We start from the raw sequence: 21,926 nt of genomic DNA, 5'->3' as shown, positions 1-21,926 counted from the left end.
ACATTTCATTACACCAAATACACCAAATAATGTTCTTTTTAGCAACATCATATGACCCCTTTAATAAACTTTTCTTTTGGAATCTTCAATTTCAAGGCCTACATCATTCAGTCCCAGAGATATGGGGATCTCAATGCAGCTCCATATTCAGGTTGTTGAATATTACCCATTTTCAGGGGCTGAAAACCCACATTAAGTTTTCGACCACTGAAAATGCAATGCAACAAAGATTGCTGAAGTCAACAGATTTTACTAACAGACCTACTAATCTCTGTGTGAAAGTGACATTATGATACTGCCAGCTTTCTGAAGTCATTTTAGCCCTCTTTGAATCTCAGATGACAATTGCCATTTTGACCCTCTCCCCTCTACAAAATAGTGGATTACTCCGTAAATATTCATCCATGACATTTAATATTTTGGCTTCATTACTATACATGTCTATCTTTCTTCAGAAAAAAAAATGAGTAAAATCAATATCATCATTTCAACTTCATCACTTTTAAAGCTCCAAAGTTGTCACAGGGTGTTGCAGGATGTAGTTGATTTCTTAAGAATTTTTTTCCCAGAATGACCCTGTTCTGTGGTCGTTTACTGGAAGTTTGCTTGTTTTAAACCAGTACAGAAAGTTTATTTTTGTTAGTGTGCATGCTGACTTGAGCTCTGGGTAAAGAGAGGTCTCTTGGAATCATAAAAGCTTCCTTTTGCAGGGAAAAATATTCTGTCATCAGCAAAGAATGTTCTTGGCTCCTTTATAGGTTCTTTTGCCTGTAAAGATTAAGGTGTGTGTGTTGTCAATAGATTTCAAGGTGATTGAAATAGTCCCAACTATGTCTAGAATGTCTACATTGTTGAAGCTATTTCCTCAGCCTGTTACTGTATAGAATAGTATAATAGAGGATTGCTTCCTTCTCACATCTATCTGATGTATTTGTGGAAGCCCCGCTGCTCCTCCAGTTCTGTCCACTAGAACCATTTCATGCTCTTCCTCTCCATTTCTCCTGCTGTTTGCACTTCATTATTGCCAAGTGCATTAATTAGTGCAGCTTCATTAGCAGTGACACTGTTAGACACAAGAGACAGATGGAGGTGTGTGTGTTTGTGTGCTTGCTGAAGATACTGATGATTTATGGATATTTGTTGAACCTCTGTGTTTACGACTGTCTGTTAGAGACATCAGACCCCCACGGAGTGCTTCAGTTCCCAACACTGATTTGATGGTTGTGATCCACACTGTACTTGTGTTTTTTTGGGTCTGTCTTTGAAGTAAAGCATCTGTTTGTTTAGCATGTGTATGTCTGGAGCAGTCGTGTAGCTGTGCGGTGTGTCTCTGGAGTTTTTTTTGGATGTAGAGCGTATGAGAAATGTGTCAGGTCAGCTCCCCCTTTCTTCTCCAGAAATAGTCATGCATAGTAGAGCTGTTAAACCCAGAAAGCTGTCATGTATAACTTTGCCATCACAGGAATGAATTACATTTCAAAATACATAAAAAACAGATATTTTAGAAAAGTTATTTTAAATTGTAATAATATTTTATAGTTTTTACATTTACATATAGTTTTTACATTATTTTTTGATGAAATACATACAGCCTTGGTGATCTTAAAACCCTTTTTTTTTTTTTAATTGTACATGTATGTTTATAGTTTTTATTTTATCAGAATTTAGTCTTTTATATAGTATTTATATTTTTATTTTATCAGAAAAAAGTATATATGACAAATCTGATTATTTTTCACTATTGATTTGTATTAATGTTCTTAATTAGTTGTAACTGAAATCACTTTGCAGTTTTATTTAACTCTTAGTTTAGAAAAGCAGATTCACCTTTCCATTACAACAACAACAAATGCAAAATTCTGATTGCTTTTGCACTCACTTTCTGTCATGCCTGCAGAGTCAGAGGCTGATTTGGCAAGGTTGTCCCAGTGCTGACCTCTGCTGGGTGTGATTGGATGAAAAATATGTTTATGATTATTAAGAACAGGTGTGTGCCCTAGGGGCAGAAGAAGTGAGAGAGAAGATCTCTTTTCTAGCCTCAGGCACTTATCTGTTAACCATGCTGAGCCACCAATATTCAGTTTCCATTTTGCTGTTTGGCGTACATGCAGGTGTTGATTTGTTTTGGGTTTGGCTCATCTTTAGGTTAAGCAAGATTTTGTGAATTTATCGTTGTGTGGTGTTTTGCTGTCAACGTGAATACACAACAAAATGACAGATTTTCTTTGTGCACATTTTTTCCGTTAAATCATCAGTTATCAGTGGCAGCACAGTGCCCAGAGGCTTATATGTGAGTAGCGTAGACTGCACCCTCGCTCAGGGCCAGTTCATTGTCTTACACACTCCTGCACCATTCCAGTGGAAACTGATGTGGGGGCATGTTTGATAGACAGTTGAGTTTACGCATAAAGGAGGTTACATTTCTTTGAGCCCTTGAAATGTTGCAAGCTAATGTGAGGTGCAGTACTGTAATGAGAGCTGTGCAGCAGTAGAGGTAAGACAAATGCATCTCCGATACCAGCATTTTGTATAGATATTTTCAGTTTAAGGTAAATTGCATGATTTTACTATGCATTATGATTGTTTCATAAACATTACGATTTGTTTTTACATCCACCAACCCCTGTAATTAATTCTAACTAATGTTTTATGCAAATAAAAAAAGTTAGTTATGTTGTTAAAAGCTCCATATTTAATGTTGACGTAATATAAATACAGTTGGAGTAGTTGGAGGTTTATAAGTTGTTGGAATGAGTCACTGATACACTGATAAAGTAGAATATATTCAGTAAAGGTAAGAAAAAAATATTATGTAGAGTTTTACTTTACTTAATTGTAAAGCTTTGCTGTGCATATATATTAAATTTGATTATATATTTGTGTGTTTGTGTGTGTGTGTATATATATAAATAAATAAATAAATATATATATACACACACACACACACATAATTAATGTGTATAAGATTATTTATTTATTTTTTATTATTATTGGTATTTAATTTCTGAATAATCATTAATAAATAATTAGTATGTGTGTATGTGTATGTATATATATATATATATATCCTATGTTTTATTACATTTTAAATTAAGTATATTATATTACATTATATTATATTATATTATATTAGTATAAGTTTAAGTTTAAGTATAATTAGTATATTATATGAAATATATTTATATTAAAATTAGTATATTTGGCTTACCATATAAAAGCTGTTTGATATAAAAGATTTATAATAATCTCTTGATGAGTAGTATTATTTCACCCACTTTTGTAATTCTTTACATGCATCCATTCTGGACATGCAAACACTAAAAACAAATATAAAAAGCATTGTCTTTTTATTGCCTGTTTTGATTTTAGTATGAGTATACTGGTCACTTACATTAATATTGCGCTTCACAGGCATAAGGTCATCTCCTGAAGGCAGATGTAGAGGGATTTGTTTTGGTGCACACATCTTGAGCAAATTCATCTTCATCTTCCGTTATCTCTCTCTTTCCCGATGTCTAATGCATATTAAATTGAGCCTAAAAAGACTCTGGAGAGGCTATAAATGCATTACCCACCTGTGGACCATCCTTTCTGAAAAAGAGGGCTACTGATAGGCTGTTTCACTCAGCTGCAGGCGTGCAGCTCATCTCGCCACAGGCTTCTGCTTGTACCCTTGCTCGCTGAGGTGATACCATTGTCCTTTGAACTCACACATGGCAGAGGAATGGTAGAGCTTCCTCTGTATGTGAAGATTGAAATGTGGTTGGCTGAAATAGCTGTGATTGATTTGTGCGTATGAGTGGCTGTGTGGAAGGTAATGGTCTGAAATGAGCACTCCTGCAGTACTGGAATGTTTTGGTCGCTCTCGGGTTCCACAGCGATCTTATCGTTTGGTCAGAGCGTTTCAGCGCATCCGATGCCACCCAGAGACGCAGCTTCGTCCTTGTCTCTGTACGTATACCCCAGCCCTGTTTTTTGACTGATGTGATGGTTTTTAGAAGCAAATAACTTGTTAAAAAGGTCATAAACCTTCAGTTCTTCAGCATAAAGCACATTTGAGTATTATGATTGCACACTTTCATATGTAGATTGTTTGAAACCTTTAAATGGATCATGATTCAATTCCTTTTAAAGGGGTCATTGGATGCAAAATTCACTTTACATGTTGTTTGAACATAAATGTGTGTTGGAAGTGTGTGTACACATCCACCCTATAATGATAAAAATCCACCCAGTAGTTTTCTTAAAATCCCTATTTTAAAATCCCCTTTCTCAAATCAGGTTGTTCTGAGATTCCTGTCAGAATGACGTAGTTCTGCACAGGCCCCTCCCACGATAGTTGATTGACAAGTCCGTCTTACCTTAAGAACCGCCCTGAGTAAGCTGAGAGCTGTCCGCCATTGTGTCGACTCCAGTGCAGGGGAAGACAAGAATGTCTCCAATTAAGCGATTGAGGTGTTTTGTTGTTGGATGTAATAATGAATATAGCATAGGGCTGAGCGATATAGCTAAAAAATGTATCAACGATATAATGTTTCATATTGTTCGGTATCGATAATAATTGACATTTTTTATAACCTTTTTTTATAGCCACGCACAACATTCAAATGCAAATGTTTATTTTAAATTCGACTAATATTCATTTTTTTTATTCACAATCTCCTCATCACAGGCAGGCACAGCACTCAATGTGTCAGATTAAGCGATTGAGGTGTTCTGTTGTTGGATGTAATAATAAATATAGCAGTCGTCATTTACTCCCGACATCTGAGCCGCTGAAGACGCAGTGGATTAATGTTACTTTCGTTTTTGAAAGGAATGCACCGATCCCCGATCTGCCTAAATGCGTTTAAGTTCGCTCAAATCATTCATGATCCAGCTTCGTCTACAGAAGAAGTGAGTATAACGTTTTTTTATGTCTTTGCAAATCGTCTTTCCTAATACATGCTAGTTAGCAAGTTTCGCGGCTGAAGTTTACAGTCTGCTCATCACCCCATGGAGGGAGAGGGGCGGGGATAGCAGAGCTCATTAGCATTTAAAGGAACATGCACTAAAACTGCTTGCTGAAAACAGAACTGATTTTGACAGCTTAAAAAGGGTGTTTTTTACACTACCATTGAGAAATGTTTGAAATATTGAGAAAACACTTTATTAAATAAGTGTTAAATAAAGTATGAATGAATATAGTATGAATAAAATCAGGATGTACTATGTCAGCCATGCTGTCAACGAGATAGTAAAGTGTCATAATCTCAGTACTTTTCATCTACAGTTTTATGAATACTGTGAATTGGGACATACAACTCTTTTCACATATTGTTTTTCACCTGTTATATAGTATCAGAGTAAACAAACAAATTTACTGTATTCAAAATGTTGTCCTCTATCAATGCCCATAAAATGCGTTGCACAAATTCGAACATCTGGGTTGTGCTGTTCTGTTGTAAATAAATCTTAACCAATAATTCCTAATTGCATCTACTTCCGAAAGGCCAAATAAAGTGCTTTTGCTTTCGCACTGAAACACACACCGTCTCCCTGACATGGCTGCATCAACACTACTGCTGTTCCTGAAACCACGCCTTCTTTCTTTGCTTGCACATTTGGGCGGCATTATGCTAATATTTCCACATAGTGACGTAGATATGTGGGGGCGTGTTAGAACGAGGCGTTTTAGGTAGGCGTGGTTGACTCTTAACTTTTATAAAGAATATCTCTTTGGATTTGAGACTTTAGTCTTTGCAACTTTACAGATCTTCTTTATGCACCAAGAGCTTGTTACACTCCAAAGAGAAAGGAAAACTTGAAATCGCATCATGTGACCCCTTTAAACAAAGACAGTCCTTATAAGTCCATTATCAAGAAAAAAACCTTACTGTTGATCTAATTTGTCATCCAGAGCTATTATGCCTTTCCCAGAATTATGTACTGTATTCTCTCTTTGAAGTGTTGTTATACTGTCGCCTTCCTCAGCTTTTAAACAATGTCTGTCTTGTTTTCTCTCAGTCCCTCGTGTGAACGGTCACTCGAAATCGGAGCGTGGGAATCGTGACTCAGCTGTTGGCTATGACAGTGCGTCAGTGATGAGCAGTGAGCTGGAATCCAGCTCTTTTATCGACAGTGAGGAGGATGAGGATGCCAGCAGGTCAGACATCACACAATGTTTCATTTCCCAGGAAATATTAAACGCAAATTTTATTGGCTCAGATTGCAGGATTAATTTCCTTTCAAACAATGACTGTACTTATTTGCCCACTGGCGTGACTACATTTCACTCTAATTTAATTTGTAAAGCTGGCCAAAGAATTAAATATGAAATTAATCTTTAAAATTAAGCATTAATTATGGTTTAGCGGTCAATTGAAATTAATCAATCATGTTTACAATCTTACATTTTTCCCATAGTTAATGCATTCATGATTAATATAAAAAAAATCATAATGTACTGTATAAAATGGATATTAATTTTGAGATTTGCTGAAGATTACATTAACCAGGTGTTATTAAATATTAACTAGATGATGACAAAGTAATCTAAAAATTAAAAATCTCTATTATAAGCCTCGATTAAATAAATCTCTGATATCAAGCTGTAACTGTTATGATGTCCATATATTGTGCATCCCTAACAGAAATGCAAATATTCAGTATTAAACAACTTTTCCCACCTTTATGGACATTTTGCCACTGACCTGCACATTAGTCTTCCTCTGGTGTTTGAATTAACTTCTCATCGGGTTATTAATTTTAAAATTAATTATCCGTAAAGAATACTTTTGTGGATTTTCTGAAAAACATTAAAAAAAATTTTTTTTTATATGTGAATGCCTCAGTGCTAGTCAGAATTAAACCGTTATAATGTCAAAATAAATTATGTGGCAGTAGTTTTAATTGAGAACCTAATTGAGAATTGGCCTCAAAACTGAACTCATATTGGAGATCATGTTTGGCCACCAAAATAGTGCACTTAGAGTTTCATAAAAACATGCTGCTTCATTAGTGTAGCGTTGACATCTGCTGTGACCTCTCATTTTGTCTGAAGCCACAGACTTAGCAGTTCAGCCGAGCAGAGCTCTTCATCACACCTCATGCGTAGACACAAACGCCGACGACGGAGGCAGAAAGTCACCAAAATGGACAGAGTGAGAAACATTGAGGAAAATGTACACATCTCTACATATTAGTGTTTGATCTGTACTAATCTTTTGTATGTTCTTTTGACAGTCCTCATCCTTCAGTAGTATTACAGACTCCACAATGAGTCTCAACATTATCACTGTCACTCTCAACATGGGTAAGAACTTATTCACTAGTTAATTCCCTTCTTTTTCTCCATCATCCATCCCTGTGCCATCTCCCTTTTCTCTTATCTGTCCACTCCACCTGCTTAATAAACCGAACCTCCTGTTTTTCAAGGTCTAGTGTGCACAGTGTGCTCTAAATATAGATGAACACGTCATTTGGAAACAGCCTGATCTCTTTTTCTCACAGAGAAGTACAACTTCCTGGGCATCAGTATAGTGGGTCAGAGTAATGACAGAGGAGATGGAGGCATCTATATTGGCTCCATTATGAAAGGTGGCGCGGTGGCGGCTGATGGCAGGATTGAGCCTGGAGACATGCTGTTACAGGTATAATAATCAGCAGTCTGAAACCACTTTCAAGAGGGATCAAGAGACTGATCTAATGTGCTTTTAGGAAGATAAAAAAAAAAAAAAAGTGCGTTCAAGTAATTGCCAGTATCCACAATGTTACTCACAGGGAAATTCTGTCACCATTTACTCACCCTCATGTTATTCCATTAGGTAAATACCACTTAAATGTTATAACCAGGAAAGTCGTCTTGAATATATCCTCATTGTCATTGCATGAATAAGTTTACACAATATAAATTTAATAGATAATTTACACTAACAATGATTCCATTAACAGAACTGAAACTGGCCTGTTATTGTAAGTCTCTTCTCTTATTAGTTTGTAAATGCACTTATCAATTGTCAAGTTTTAGTTGGGTCACTTCCCTGTTTTGTTGACTTATTGTGTTCTACTCCCTTTCCTTCCTGCTAAAGGACCTTTTGGTGTCATTGGCCACAAAGGACAGAATGGTGCTTTCAAGTCTTTTGTCTTTTATTTACATAACAGTGGGGCTTTCCTCAACCCAGTGATCTGATTTAGAAACAATAATGGTTAGATGACCCTGTGTTATTAGGTGAATTTTGCAGAATGACGTCCAAGTGACCATAAAACATCACGTATGTAAACAAACAGGCAGTTTGGTAGACTGAGAAACTGACTCGTTGATTTTTTTTCAAGAATTAATTCACCTAAAAGTCATTATTTACTCACCAATTTGTTCCAAACTGATTTGAATTTCTTTCTTGTGTGAAACATAAAAAGAGACATTTTGATAATATCCCGGTCATCCTTTTTCATGCGGTTACAATGAATTTGTAGTAAAAATGCACTAAAAGAAGTCCATATTACTTGATTCACTATTCTATATACTAGCCTTATGTGAGTTTTTTTAAGTTGCTGTTGAATTACATCTTGGTCTGTTTGTCACACATAGCTATCAGACTTCAAAATATAGTGCATATAAGTAATTTATTCTACTTTTATGAGACCTTTATGTAGCTTCTTAGTCATTTTGGAGCTTGACAGACCTAGTTTTCATTCACTTTCTTTTTATTGAAAAGAGTGGCCAGGATTCTCTTCAGATATTCACCTTTTATACTCCGTAGAAGAAACGAACTCATAAGAGTTTGGGGGAAAAAAGTCATAAATAATACAAATAATTTTTTGTTTTTTTTAGGTGTACTATCTCTCAAATAATTGCCTCAAATAGGAAAAATATATGTAATGCATCAAATAATGGGAGGTTTAATGGAAGTATAATTTTCTCAGGTCAATGATGTAAACTTTGAGAACATGAGTAATGATGATGCTGTCAGGATTCTACGGGAGCTCGTCTCCAAACCTGGGTGAGATTTGGTATTATACCTCAGTTGATTGATACATTTTCTCAGTAAATCTGTCATAATGCTCTCTTTAACATTGTTTCATGTTTCATTTGTCCTCTACAGGCCGATAAGCCTAACAGTGGCGAAATGTTGGGACCCCTCTCCTAGAAGCTACTTCACCATCCCTAGAGGTACCTACCGCCTACCATTATAGCAGCTAAATTATAGACATGAAGACCCATGCTGCATTCATCCAGTTCATTTTCTGGATCAGTTTTATTACCTTTCGGATTGTACTTAAATTCTGCAGTCTGTCTGTCCTCAGCCGAGCCGGTGAGACCCATCGACCCTGCTGCCTGGATCTCACACACTACAGCACTTTCTGGGCCATACCCCCATTATGGTATGATCAAAGTCAAATCTTCTGTTAATAGAATGGCAGACTTATCATGCTCAAAACTGTTATTTCTCCCTCATTTCACAGAGTTTGATGACCTCCCCCTTTCGGTGTCAAAAACAGACATGGCAACTATAGTAAAGGTCATGCAGCTACCAGATTCAGGCCTGGAGATTAGAGACCGAATGTGGTTGAAGATCACTATAGCCAACGCTGTCATCGGTTTGTGCCTTTCTTTGCTGTGGTTTGAATTTGATGGGTGGGAGTTACTTTCCTTGTGCCTTGTTTATTGCATGCATCAAGTTTTTGGTAGATGTTTTGTATAATCAATGTAATTGGTGTTATTTTTCTCATTGCTCAATCGCTGTGTTCCAGGGGCTGATGTTGTCGACTGGTTGTTCTCACGGGTGGAGGGCTTCAAGGACCGTCGGGATGCTAGAAAATACGCCAGCAGTTTGTTGAAACACGGCTACCTGAGACACACAGTCAATAAAATCACCTTCTCGGAGCAGTGCTACTACACTTTTGGAGACCTGTGCCAAAGTACAGTCAACACACACTTGAGTTGATAAAGATTTTTCAATCTTAGAAAAAAGTCTCTTATCTCACCAAGGCTGCATTTACTTGATCAAAAATACAGTAATATTATGAAATATTATTGGAATTTAAAATAGCTGTGTTCAATTTTAATGTATTTTGAAATGTAATTTATTCTTGTAATGGGAAAGCTGAATTTTCAGCAGCCATTACTCCAGTTTTAGTGTTGCATGATCCTACAGAAATCATTCTAATATACTGATTTTGTGCTTAAAGGGGTCCTATTATGCTCTTTTACAAAGTCTTGAAGTGGACTTTGAGCTTTGTAACTTTGCAGATCTTTTTTATGCTCAAACAGCAACATTACAGACTAACTAAAGTTGAAAAAGTGAAAAAGCATAATAGGACCCCTTTAAGAAACATTTCTGATTATTATCAGTTTTAAAAACAGCTATATTTTTGTGGAAACTGTGATTGTCTTTACTATCACTTTTGAATTAATGTATCTGCTGAATAAAAATATTAATTTCTGTCAAAAAATATAAAATAAATTACAGACTCCAAACTTTTGAACACTAGTTTACCTTTTAATACGTTAAGATAAGATCTGGCTTAAAGGTTAAAGTCAAAGATTTTGTGCTTAGAGTCATAAACCATCATTAATAATACAATTAAAATAACGTGAAATACGGATCATTTTAATTATTGGGAAATTCTTCTGTTTTCAGATATGGCTTCTCTCAATCTCAACGAGGGATCTAGTGGTGGTGGGTCTGACCATGATGGTCTTGCTCCTCTTCCTCCACCAGGAACCAACCCCTGGCCCCTCGGCGGTCAGCCCTACCCTTACCCAGGTTACCCCACTCCTCCACCAGGCTTCCCTCCTGTATACTCAGATCCTTGCCACAGTTTCCACAGTGGCAGTGCAGGCAGCCAACAGAGTGAAGGTAGGTGTTGTTTGTGTGTAAGAGAGCGCAATAAAAGACGCTCTGATAGATAAAAGGGAAAAACCCTTTTTCACGCTCGTCCCCACACACAATCCCGTGAGCTTCCTGTGTGACTTTTCCTTTCGGTTTCTGGAGTGCCTAATGATGTTAAGTAACAACTGTTACGTTAGTAACTGCTCAAATGTATTATAAATGGAATTTATTACAGTAAAATGGAAACCATCTGTGGGTTTATTGAAAATCTGCATGTAGGATGACTAGGTACAATACTATTATATGTTAAAGCAGTTTGAGTTTTGCTTTCAGTACCTGAATGAACACGGCACCCAGTCAGAATGACATCAGTGACACAAGACTAGTAAACCATGTGCACATATTTGCATGATTAGAACACTTCTCAGTTTTGTCCATTTTATTCAGAAAATATTTAAAATATTACGTTTTTAAACTCAACTTTTTTTTGACATATTAGCAGTTACTCATGTAAATTAAATGCATAGCAATTAATTAGTCAGATACAGTTAAACTAGAAGTAAACAAAGGCTGGTGTTACATTCAAAACACCACTGCTTGACATGAAAATAATCTATAATGTGAATGTTTATAATTAATGTGTAATTGCATTCAAGGCACTAGACATATTATAAGTTAAGATTTAGAACAGACTTTAATATTGACACCTGACTATGTGTGACCGAACAGTATGCATGATAAAGTTGATATTGAAAGTACATTTTAGTAAACATTCCCTAATGTGCCCTAAATATACATTACACAAATAGGAAATATTCTGATGTTTTTGTATTATTATTGCTACCAAAAAATGCTGGGTTGTTTAAACCCAACTTTGAGTCAAATATGGACTATCTAAAATTAAATTTTAAACTCAGCATTTTTTAGAGTCTAAGACTAAATCAAGATCGCAAATGCCAACTATTTTCTTTTTAATCATTCCATTTCCAGAGCATCATCATTGTCGCTGTTTTCACTTGGATATTCCATTTATGTGGTATGGCCAGACTTTTAAATCATTTACACTGCTTATGCCACCCTTTGCATAAATGTGCATGGTGGAGTTAGTACATAGTTGGGAATGTGTATCAGTAATAATGCAAAGGTCATTGATCTTAATGACTTTTTAACACCGGTCCAGCATACTCAACTTTGGTCGCTTCAGGAAGCATAACATATGGTGGCATCACAGAAACTGGGGTGCAGGGTTTTTGTGAAGAGCTTGTTGGTATATTCGGTGTGGGAGTGTTAGATGGAAGATCTGGTTGGGCAACATGTCGTAATTCTGATATTCCCTCTGTTTTTGCTGGCCGTCTATAGACTGATGGAAATTTCTTCTATTCACAGGGAATCCGGTAAGATTAGCACTCTCATTTGAACGTCCTCCCGCCCCACGTTTTCTCCTTGACATCTTTGTTATTCCAGTGGTTTGTCATCATATGGCATATGACTCATTGGGTGGCCATTGTGACTCCCCAACTGTGTTGCTTGTTTGTGTTTCTTGTGTGGGCATGTGCAGTTTTACCTTCCTTGTGCATGAGAATCCGACTGATTCTCATCCTTTGAAACGTCATGCAATACACTTACTCTTTTTGCCAAAGTCTGAATCAACTAGGAAAAGCTGAAATGAATATTTCCATGATACTGTATGCTGTGAGTTGAAGCTTATTGCATTCACTAGAACTGTATTATCGTAAAATTTAGGCCATCTATGTCATTTTGACCTACCTTTAATGCTGACATTGGTTAAAACGCATTACCACCACAAAATTTGCATATTCATACCATATCGTTTTTTTGTCGATGTATCGGTGTTGTTAAGTACCCTCATGGTATTGCTGTCTTTCACACCATGTCCTAACCAGGTGCGACACAACAACATTACAGCCAATCAGAGCACAGATGAAGAGCGTAAAACTAAGAATATGTACCTTCAATGATGCCTCTCCACACGACTTTTTTAAATGTTGTTTATTGACAGAATTGTGGAATTTGTATTTCTTTTGGTTGTTTTTAGTATTACATACTGAATATTTGTAAATATTTTGCCCATTTTTGCCTTTTATTTTAATGAGACCGTTTCTGTAGAGATAGGAATGAACTGGGTCATCAAAAATGTTGCTGCATGACATGAGGGATTTGTTCAATCTTCCACAATCATTCTCTCCTTGTATATGTTTGATGTTTAATATACACTACCGTTCTAACGTTAGGGTTTGGTTAAGATTTTTTAACATTTTTGAAAATGTTTTGTCTCTTATGCTCACCAAGGCTGCAATTTTTTGATCAAAAATACAGTAAAAATAGTGATGTGAAATACTACAATTAAAAATAACTTTTCTCTTTTAATATATTTTGAAATTTAATTTATTCCTGTGATGACAAAATGTAATTTTTAGCAGCTATTACTCCAGTCTTCGGTGTCACATGATCCTTCAGAAATCATTCTAATATGCTGATTTGGTGGTCAAGAAACATTTCTTATAGCAATGTTGAAAACAATTGTGCTACCTTTTTTTTTTTTTGGAAACCTTGATACATTTATTTTCCAAGATTAATGGATGAATAGAAAGTTCATAAGAACAGTATTTATTTGAAATATTTTTATAACAACGTAAAAGTCTTTACTGTCATTTTTTTTTAATCAATTTAACGTGTCAAGTATTCACTACTACTTAAAAAAAAAAAACCTCTTCACCGCAAACCTTTGAAAAGTAGTGTAGATGAGAAGCTGGATTTTTATCCAATGAGATAAAGTTGGTTAGTAGTGTAGATGAGAAGCTGGATTTTTATCCAATGAGATGAAGTTGGTTGACGCTGCAGAAATATAAATCAAGCAACTAACCAAATGTAGATTTGCTTGTCACGTCTGTAATACGAAACATTGCTTGTTGAATCTGGTTAGCATATGGTTTTGTGAGGGAAAATAATACTACTTTTGTCCAAACACATTTGTCTTTCACATCAGGTAGCAGAAGCAGTGGCTCCAACCCCAGCGCTGGGAAAGGACGGAGACCCTCCCCTCGAGAAAAGGACCATAAGGCACCGTGCTGTGGGGGCAGCGAATCAGAAATGGGAACGTGGGTCAGAAGGAGGGGTGAGAGAGCACCCAGTCAGCTAAGTCATCAAAGCCGCAGCCGCTCTGCTGCCAGTCAGGCCCACACCAGCCACAGCAACGCTCATTCTGGGTACAGCCACGGCCAGTGTCACAGCGTCTCGCAGCATAGCCACAACTTCACCTACAGCCATGCCCCTTTCATTCAGCCCAATCATCTGTCCTGTGCCCACAGTGAGAGAAGTCACGGCTCTTCGTACGGCCCACCGGGTCTGCCCCCTCCGTACTGCCTCGCTCACCTCGCCCCCAAAGCGGCAGCAAGCAACAGCCCACCTGGGGCTCCTCCTGTCCGGGAGCTAGCAAACGTCCCCCCAGAACTCACAGCTAGTCGGCAGTCTTTTCAACACGCTATGGGCAATCCTTGTGAATTTTTTGTTGATATTATGTGACAGGAGAGTGCCTTCAACCCTTTCAGAGCACAAGGCCTACTTCCCGCAGTTTGCTTAATGAATTTTTCCTACTGACGATCCCTGCACTGAGAGTGTACAAACTAGTGATGGGTCGTTCTTGAACGATTCGTTCATTTTGAACGAATCTTTAATATGACTCAGGAACGACATGTTGTCTCAGCAAGGGATTCGTTCATTTCGTGTTGACCGCGCATGCGCAACATCCAATAGGTTCTGTACAGGAAACAGAAATGATTAGTGCAACTCTCGAGTCCTCGGGTTCGATTCGTTCGTTCATCACGTGACAGCCCCATAGACTAGAGGCTATGCAGTCAGTACCGGAAAGAGAAATGATTAGTTCATCTTCCAAGTCTTCGGGTTTGAGTCGTTCGTTCATCACGTGACAGCCCCATAGACTAGAGGCTATGCAGTCAGTACCGGAAAGAGAAATGATTAATTCAACTTCCTAGTCTTCGGGTCCGAGATATTCATTCTTTTGTCACGTGACGTGAGAGCAAGCAGTGGATACAGAAATTAGTTAATAATTCCCAACCTTCCTTACAAAAAAGCATGTAGTTTGTTTCTTTACTCTTACAGTTACGTAATTTTTCTGGTCTCAAATTTTATTTGAGCTTTATAGCTTTTTATTTCTTACAATTTAGCCTATCATAATGAATGTGGTAATAAAGAGTTGGTTAATGCTTTATCTGTATGATGGGGAAAATCACTTTGATAATTCCTAAATATAACACAACATTACAAGATACTGATCCGGTAAGCAGTCACGTGACAAAAGAACGAACGACTCGAACCCGAAGACTCGGGAGATGAACTATCATTTCTCTTTCCGGTAAAGACTGCTTTCATTTAACCTTACAGGGATGTGACGTGACAAAAGAACGAACGACCCGAAGACTAGGGAGGTGAGGTGAACTAACAGACTGCACAGCCAGCTAAGCAATGAATGAATAATTTCAGTTTTTTTATAATTTGGCCTTGGTTGCATTATAGTTTATATAATGTGATCAATGTTTGCGTAAATAGATGTGTTTGGGAATTTGGATATTAACATGTAACATTTTAATTATATTCTGCTGAAATGAACGAAATTACTTGAAAAAGGATTCGTTCATTTTGCTGAATGAGATTCAAAGATCCGAGTCAGTAAAATGATCCGAACTTCCCATCACTAGTACAAACTAACAGCCCAATTTAAAGCGTTTAAAGGGACAGTTCACCCAATACGGAGTTCTGTCATTTACTCTCAATTATGCACATGTAGAGTTTCTTTCTTCTGTGGAACAAAAAATTACTGTTGTAATTGTTAACTATTACAAATTTTTTCAGTAATTGAAATAAAGCTGAAATAAAATAAAATATAAATGAAAATTAGAAATGTTGCCTTGGAAACAGAAGTCCTAAAATGATTTAAACTAAATAAAAATGTCAATATAGAAATATTAAAATTGAGTCAAATAACAATGACAAATGCACATAATAAATAATAATTATTCTATTAATAAATATAATAATGTAATAATATACATAATAAATATTACTAAAACGTTCAAATTAAAATGAAAACTGAAAATATACAAATAAAAGCTATTAAAATATTAATAAAATGGTATAATAGCATATAGACAATACTAAAATAACACTGCTATTTTTTATATATATGTTTTTAATACTGAACATTTTATTCAGAATATCCTGACAACTCTTTTAATTGGAGTGACTAGGGACTGGGGCTGTCAAGCTACAAATTGACCAAAAAAAACAACAAAAAACATAAAAGTATCATAAAAGTAGTCATAAGAAAAAGGAGATTATCATTTATTAACAGCTTAGCTTTCTGTGGCCAAAATATATCATATGTCTTCAGAAGACGAAATATAGCCCACTATGTTGCATGGACTATACTTTTTCTTTTTCTTTTTCTTTTTTTGTCATTTCGGAGCTTAACAGCCTGTCCACATTCCCTTCTATGATATGCAAAGGAACGAACAGGATATTTAAAAAAAAAAAGACTTTTTTGTTAAACAGAAGAGAGAAGATATTTGGGGGGAAAAAAACAAGAGTGAGCAAATGACAGATTTTTAATTTTTAGGTCAACTCTTTCTTTAAAGGAGTACTTTACTTCCAGAATGAAAATTCTGTCATCATTCACTCACCCTCCACTTGTTCCAAACCTGTATGAGTTTCTTTCTTCTGTTGAACACAAAAGAAGATATTTTGAAAAATGTTGGTATCTGAACAGTTGATGGGCACCATTGACTTCCATGGTAGGAAAAAAAAAATACTATGGAGGTCAGTGGTGCCCATCAACTGGATACTAACATTTTTCAAAATATATTTTTTGTGTTCAATAGAAGAAAGAAACTTTCTTGAGTACATGACAGAATTTTCATTCTGGAAGTGAACTACTCCTTTAACGTTGATTCAATGTTTTTTCAATCATAGAAAGATGCTAAAAAAAAAAAGCACAACTGCAGAGTTAATTTACTCTGACACAAAACCTACAGTACTGCAGTAGAAGCACAAGATAACACAACTAATAAGCTTTTAACAAGAATGTCAGACTGTCTGCTTCTTATGCTTGAAGCAGCATGTAGCTGCTCTACACTTTGCACAAGTTACAAGCCAGAAAACTGGCATGACAGCTGTTGAAACAGTCTGTACTTTTAAATGTATCCATGCAGTGGATGCTTTTTTTTCTTACACAGTTGCATTTGACTTTACATTCACAGAGTCATAACCCTGTTGACAATCAGACATTATAACATCATAATGTCCCTAAACATTGTTGAATGTATTGTCTTGTGAGGCTACAACTCAAAATTCCCTCATTAGCTTGATAGCATGTTAAGCTATCGTTAAATAAATGCTTGGACGTGTTCATTTTAGACTCATTGTTGCCAAATGTTGCAAAAATATCCGTCATGAACTCTAAATGTACATGATACATTTTAACAATAACAAAAAGGTGCTTTTCATAGAGTCCGTGAACTGACTGTTCAGATGTCACCAGTTGTCTTAGCATTTACCACTGTATTACGAACGTCACTGTACAGTTAATGCAGTAGACTGGTAGTAGGCCCTGTAAGTTATAACATAGATATTAAAACAGGTAGATAGGCTAACCAAAGTCCCTTGAAAATTAGTGAGTCATGATTTTTGTTCTAAAACAGTTATTTTTATGGAGGAAAGGTCAAATTTACTGGTAAAGCAGTGAGGTGTTGTCTTTGTTCGTAGTGTTCCGTTCCATGAACTGATCTATCTGCCTGAGCCAAAACAGGAAAGAGTAAGAGTTTGTCAAGCACTTTTGAAATGTAACTTCTGGGCCCTTTAGAATGAAACACTGATTGCAGTGAAAGCTGTTTGCTTTTTTGTTTCTTCACAAAAGAGGAATAATAAATTGTAAATATGATAACATAAATATATTATATAAATATATATATGAAACTGAGAAAATAAACTTTTAAGTATTAAGAAGTGGCCAGCCATTGTCTTGAAGTTGTTTTTTTTCTTTATTCATGAACACAGCTTGTTACAAAAGTAGCTTATTTTGGTCTGCTGTCTGGCACCATCAGGTCTCCAGTATTTGCTATTTGGCAGAAAACATTGGCATGTCTGGTAAAAGCTTAGGGCGGTGATATCATTTTTCACTATCTGTGTTTTGTCTGCATTATTTGTGCTGCCAAAACACCGGATCATTTTCAAAGAATAGATGTCTCCTGTCTACTCATAATCAATTGTCATACTGTTTTCCCAAATATAAATAATAAATTATATACCTTAAGTCATAAAGTCATATATTGAAGATTAATAAAGTGTGTGTACTGTAGTGCAGGCCATATATATATATATATATATATATACTACTCAAAAGGACACTTAGTGATTAAGTATAACACCAAGTCAATTAAAATATCAGTCTGTCCAGTTAGTAAGCAGAAGTGATCGTGAATCAGTTTCACCTGCTTTGGTGCAAATGAAAATTAAAGTAACAGGAGGTGCACTGGAGAGGCAACAGCAAGACAACCCTCCCCCCCCCAAAAAAAGGAATGGTTTTGCAGGTGGTGGCCATAGACAATTGCTCTCTCCTTATCTTTCCTGACTGATTCCACAGGTAGTCCATGTCCTCCAGGATAGGACATCCATACGTGCTGTCGCAAGGAGGTTTGGTGTGTCTCCCAGCACAGTCTCAGTCTTGAGCGTGGAGGAGATACAGTGCAGTGAGCCAGGCTGTTACAAGAGGACAGCTGGACAGAACTGTAGAAGGGTGACGTTCCCCAGGCATGAATCCAGTTGAGAACATCTGGGATTTTATGTATTGGAGCATCCAAAACTGCAGTTTTTTTTGTTACTTTGATGTTATATATATGCTTTGACACAACCAGTATATATATATATACAGTGGGTATAGAAAAAAATCACCCCCTTTTAAATTAATCACATTTTGTTGCTTTGCCGACTGAAATGAAGATGGACAGTTTTTGTCAAACAGAATCACCCCCCTCCTAAAAATGACTTGTAAACTCAATCAGGTGGAGCTAATCAGCTTCTCAATGGCACACAAAGCCATTTGACTTTCAACTGTGATCAGCTGTGGTCATTTTGATTAGCTGAGCATGAAAAGAGCTTTCTTAGAGCGTTTCAGTCCTTGGTAGTGCAACTGAAGCAAACAATCAACTATGGGTGGCAAGGCACTGTCAAAAGATCTCCGGGATAAAGTTGTGGACAGGCACAATTCGGGAGATGGATACAAAAAAATTCAAAGGCTTTATCAATGCCTAGAAGCACAGTGAAGTTTATTATTAAGAAGTGGAAGGTATTTGGTACAACACAGACCCTCCCTGGATCAGGACATCGCTCCAAACTGGATGAAAGAGCCAGAAGGAAACTGGCCAGAGAGGTGACCAAGAGGCCTACAGCAACTCTGAAGCAGTTGCAGGAAATTACTGGTTGTGTCAAAGCAGCTTTACATAATCAAACAGGAAAATAGTTTGTCAATGATGTAAGAAGACAATAAAAGTCATTTTTCAGCTAAATTCAGTTCATTGATGATTCAGTGATTTCATCATCCAGTTCAGTTCTCTTCCAATAGTGTGTGTGCAATCAGTCAAGCGTCCCTAACTAAGCAAGCCAAAGGTGACCGTGGCAAGGAACCAAAACTCTTATCGGTGACAGAATGGAGAAAAAACTTTGGGAGAAACCAGGCTCAGTTGGGGGCCAGCTCTCCTCTGGCCAGACAAAGCCAGCATGGCGTGGTTTAATTCCAGGCTGCAACACAGGTGCAGAGGTCTTGTCTGTTTCCGGTGGTGTTGTGCCATCGACGAGGTCTTCGCAGGGGATCTGTCTCTGGGGCACATCTAGTTGACGTGGTCTCCGCTGACATTCAGGGCTGTAGAGGTCGTCTCTAGGTGCTGATCCACCATCTGGACTGGATACAGACTGGATCTGGGTGGCTACGGTGACCTCGGAATAAGAATAAGGGTACATCATATGTTATGGGAAGTGTTCCCGCATGCATTGTCACGTGCATTGTGTGCATGCATTGTGTGCATTTGACAACAATATCACAAATTCTCCACAAATGTGGCTTGTATGGAAAAAGCCACTCCTCAAGAAAGGCCAAATGCAGTCACGACTGAGCTTTGCCAAAATGCATCTTGAAGATTCAGAGGCAGATGAGACTAAAATTGAATTATTTGGCCACAACACCAAACAATATGCCTGGCGGAAACCCAATACAGCTCACCATCCAAATAACAGCATTCCTACAGTAAAGCATGTATGTGCTGATATCCTGTTATGGGGGTGTTTCTCTGCAGCAGGGACTGGAGCACTTGGCAGGATAGAAGGAAAAATGGATGGGGCAAAATACTGTTAAATTCTTGAGGTAAATTTGCTGCCCTCTCCCAGAAAGTTGTCAATGGGAAGAAGGTTTACCTTCCAACATGACAATGAGCCAAAGCACACAGCAAAACTGACCACAGTGGCTAAAGGAGAAAAGGTGAATGTCCTTGCATGGCCTAGTCAGAGCCCAGACCTAAACCACATTGAAAATCTCTGGAATGACATGAAGACTGCAGTCCACAAACAGTCACCATCAAATTTTACTGAACTTGAGAAGTTCTGCAAAGAAGAGTGGACAAATATTACAAAGTCTAGATGTGCAAACTTAGTAGAGACATATACCAAAAGACTAAAGGCTGTAATTAAAGCAAAAGGTGGTTCAACAAAATACTGACACAAGTGGGTGATCCTTTTTCAACTCGGTGATTCTGTTTTATTTTTTTCTGACATGTTGGTGTTATATCTTTCATTTGGATGTTATAAGTTGCACTGAGTAAACACAGCTGGATTAAACAAAAACTGTCCATCTTAATTTCAGGCTGCAAAGCAACAAAATGTGATAATTTTAAAGGGGGGTGATTCTTTTTCTGTACCCACTGTATGCATGTATATAATACAATTTCTTACACAGCTCTCTGGAATACTTGATTCTGATTGGTTAGTTGTGACATTTCGAGGTTATTCCCTGATAACAATCGTCCTCATTAGCAATGCCATCCGAGTATTTGAGGCCAGCACTTTTTTCACGTCTCACATATTACACTGCCACCCTCTCTATGGTTTCATTCAAACGCAGCTGTTATCTTTGTTGTGTATCTTTGTTTTGTACACTGTAATGGATTTAAGCTAATAAACAGGTAAGATTTTAAAATGCTTTTATTCTCAAGTAACATTGTATGTCCTCGCCTTTATTTATGTGGTGAAAAGCTGTGTAATTAGTGATTTGACTGTACATTATGCCTTAAATGTCCATCTCGTCTGAAATTCGCCTAGGCATAAAGCTGTTTGTTAGGAACTGTTTATCTTTGCGGAAGCTTTGAGTTTGAAGAGCTAAAAAAAATCTTTCAACTTAAATCAATATTTTGTGTCTAATTAACGTACATTATCCCTTACCTATTGTATTTTAGCATCACACACACACACAGACAATTCTCTGTCTACTTTCAGGATTTGTGTGAAAATCTAATTATGTTTTGGGTCATACTGGGTCAACTATTTTTTTTATATTGTCCCACCTCATAAAAGCTTTTTTGAAGAGAATGTTTGATGGTAAGTCTGAGACACAGTGTTCTGAAACACTTACTGGCATATATACAGATGTTTTTTCCCTGCTATGTGTAAGACATTTGCATGAGTGTGCCCTGCTCTGGCTCTGACACTACTGCTGCTTCTCAGTATGAGGAAGTGAGCTTTTAACATGTAAGCCCCTTGACTGTATTTTTCACAGAAAGTAAACAAAATGCTTATCACTTAAAAGGGTTGGTAAGTGTCAAGTGGAAAGAACAGATACCTAGATGATACTTAACCTTGGTGTGACGCACACTGATGTATATCTCTGAGTCTTAGCAACGTGTGTGTAATATGTGCTGAATCTGATGCCTGTTTTTTTCTTTTTTCTTCTCTGGCCACTTATAATGACGTCCAGACAGAGATTCTTAAGTGAGTTGAGCTGCAAATGACGCGTTTGGTGTGGGCTGACAATGTCAT

General features: G+C 37.0%; 1 protein-coding gene across 5 annotated transcripts in view; it reads left to right on the top strand.

The window, feature by feature from the left end:
- The window catches only part of LOC107695763 (segment polarity protein dishevelled homolog DVL-1-like), a 38,711-nt gene extending 23,768 nt beyond the window's left edge, over window positions 1–14,943 (top strand). The window contains exons 1-12 of one of the 5 annotated variants that reach the window (XM_016495801.1): window positions 3,597–3,951; window positions 6,007–6,145; window positions 7,043–7,142; window positions 7,225–7,294; window positions 7,492–7,631; window positions 8,905–8,981; window positions 9,084–9,151; window positions 9,286–9,363; window positions 9,445–9,579; window positions 9,733–9,900; window positions 10,623–10,841; window positions 13,822–14,942. In XM_016495801.1, the coding sequence (XP_016351287.1) occupies window positions 3,828–3,951; window positions 6,007–6,145; window positions 7,043–7,142; window positions 7,225–7,294; window positions 7,492–7,631; window positions 8,905–8,981; window positions 9,084–9,151; window positions 9,286–9,363; window positions 9,445–9,579; window positions 9,733–9,900; window positions 10,623–10,841; window positions 13,822–14,357 (1,854 nt within the window). In that variant the 5' untranslated portion in view covers window positions 3,597–3,827 and the 3' untranslated portion in view covers window positions 14,358–14,942. Of the gene's footprint in view, window positions 1–2,447; window positions 2,495–3,596; window positions 3,952–6,006; window positions 6,146–7,042; window positions 7,143–7,224; window positions 7,295–7,491; window positions 7,632–8,904; window positions 8,982–9,083; window positions 9,152–9,270; window positions 9,580–9,732; window positions 9,901–10,622; window positions 10,842–13,821 lie in introns of those variants that run through there. The other 4 variants (XM_016495798.1, XM_016495799.1, XM_016495800.1 and 1 more) reach the window with 4 other exon arrangements.
- The last annotated feature ends 6,983 nt before the right edge of the window (window positions 14,944–21,926 follow it).

Source organism: Sinocyclocheilus anshuiensis, unplaced genomic scaffold (assembly GCF_001515605.1).
Source record: "Sinocyclocheilus anshuiensis isolate Anshui unplaced genomic scaffold, SAMN03320099.WGS_v1.1 scaffold234, whole genome shotgun sequence".
Lineage (NCBI taxonomy): Eukaryota > Metazoa > Chordata > Actinopteri > Cypriniformes > Cyprinidae > Sinocyclocheilus > Sinocyclocheilus anshuiensis.
Note: the sequence above shows the minus strand (reverse complement) of the source record. Positions and strands in the feature narration are given on the sequence as shown.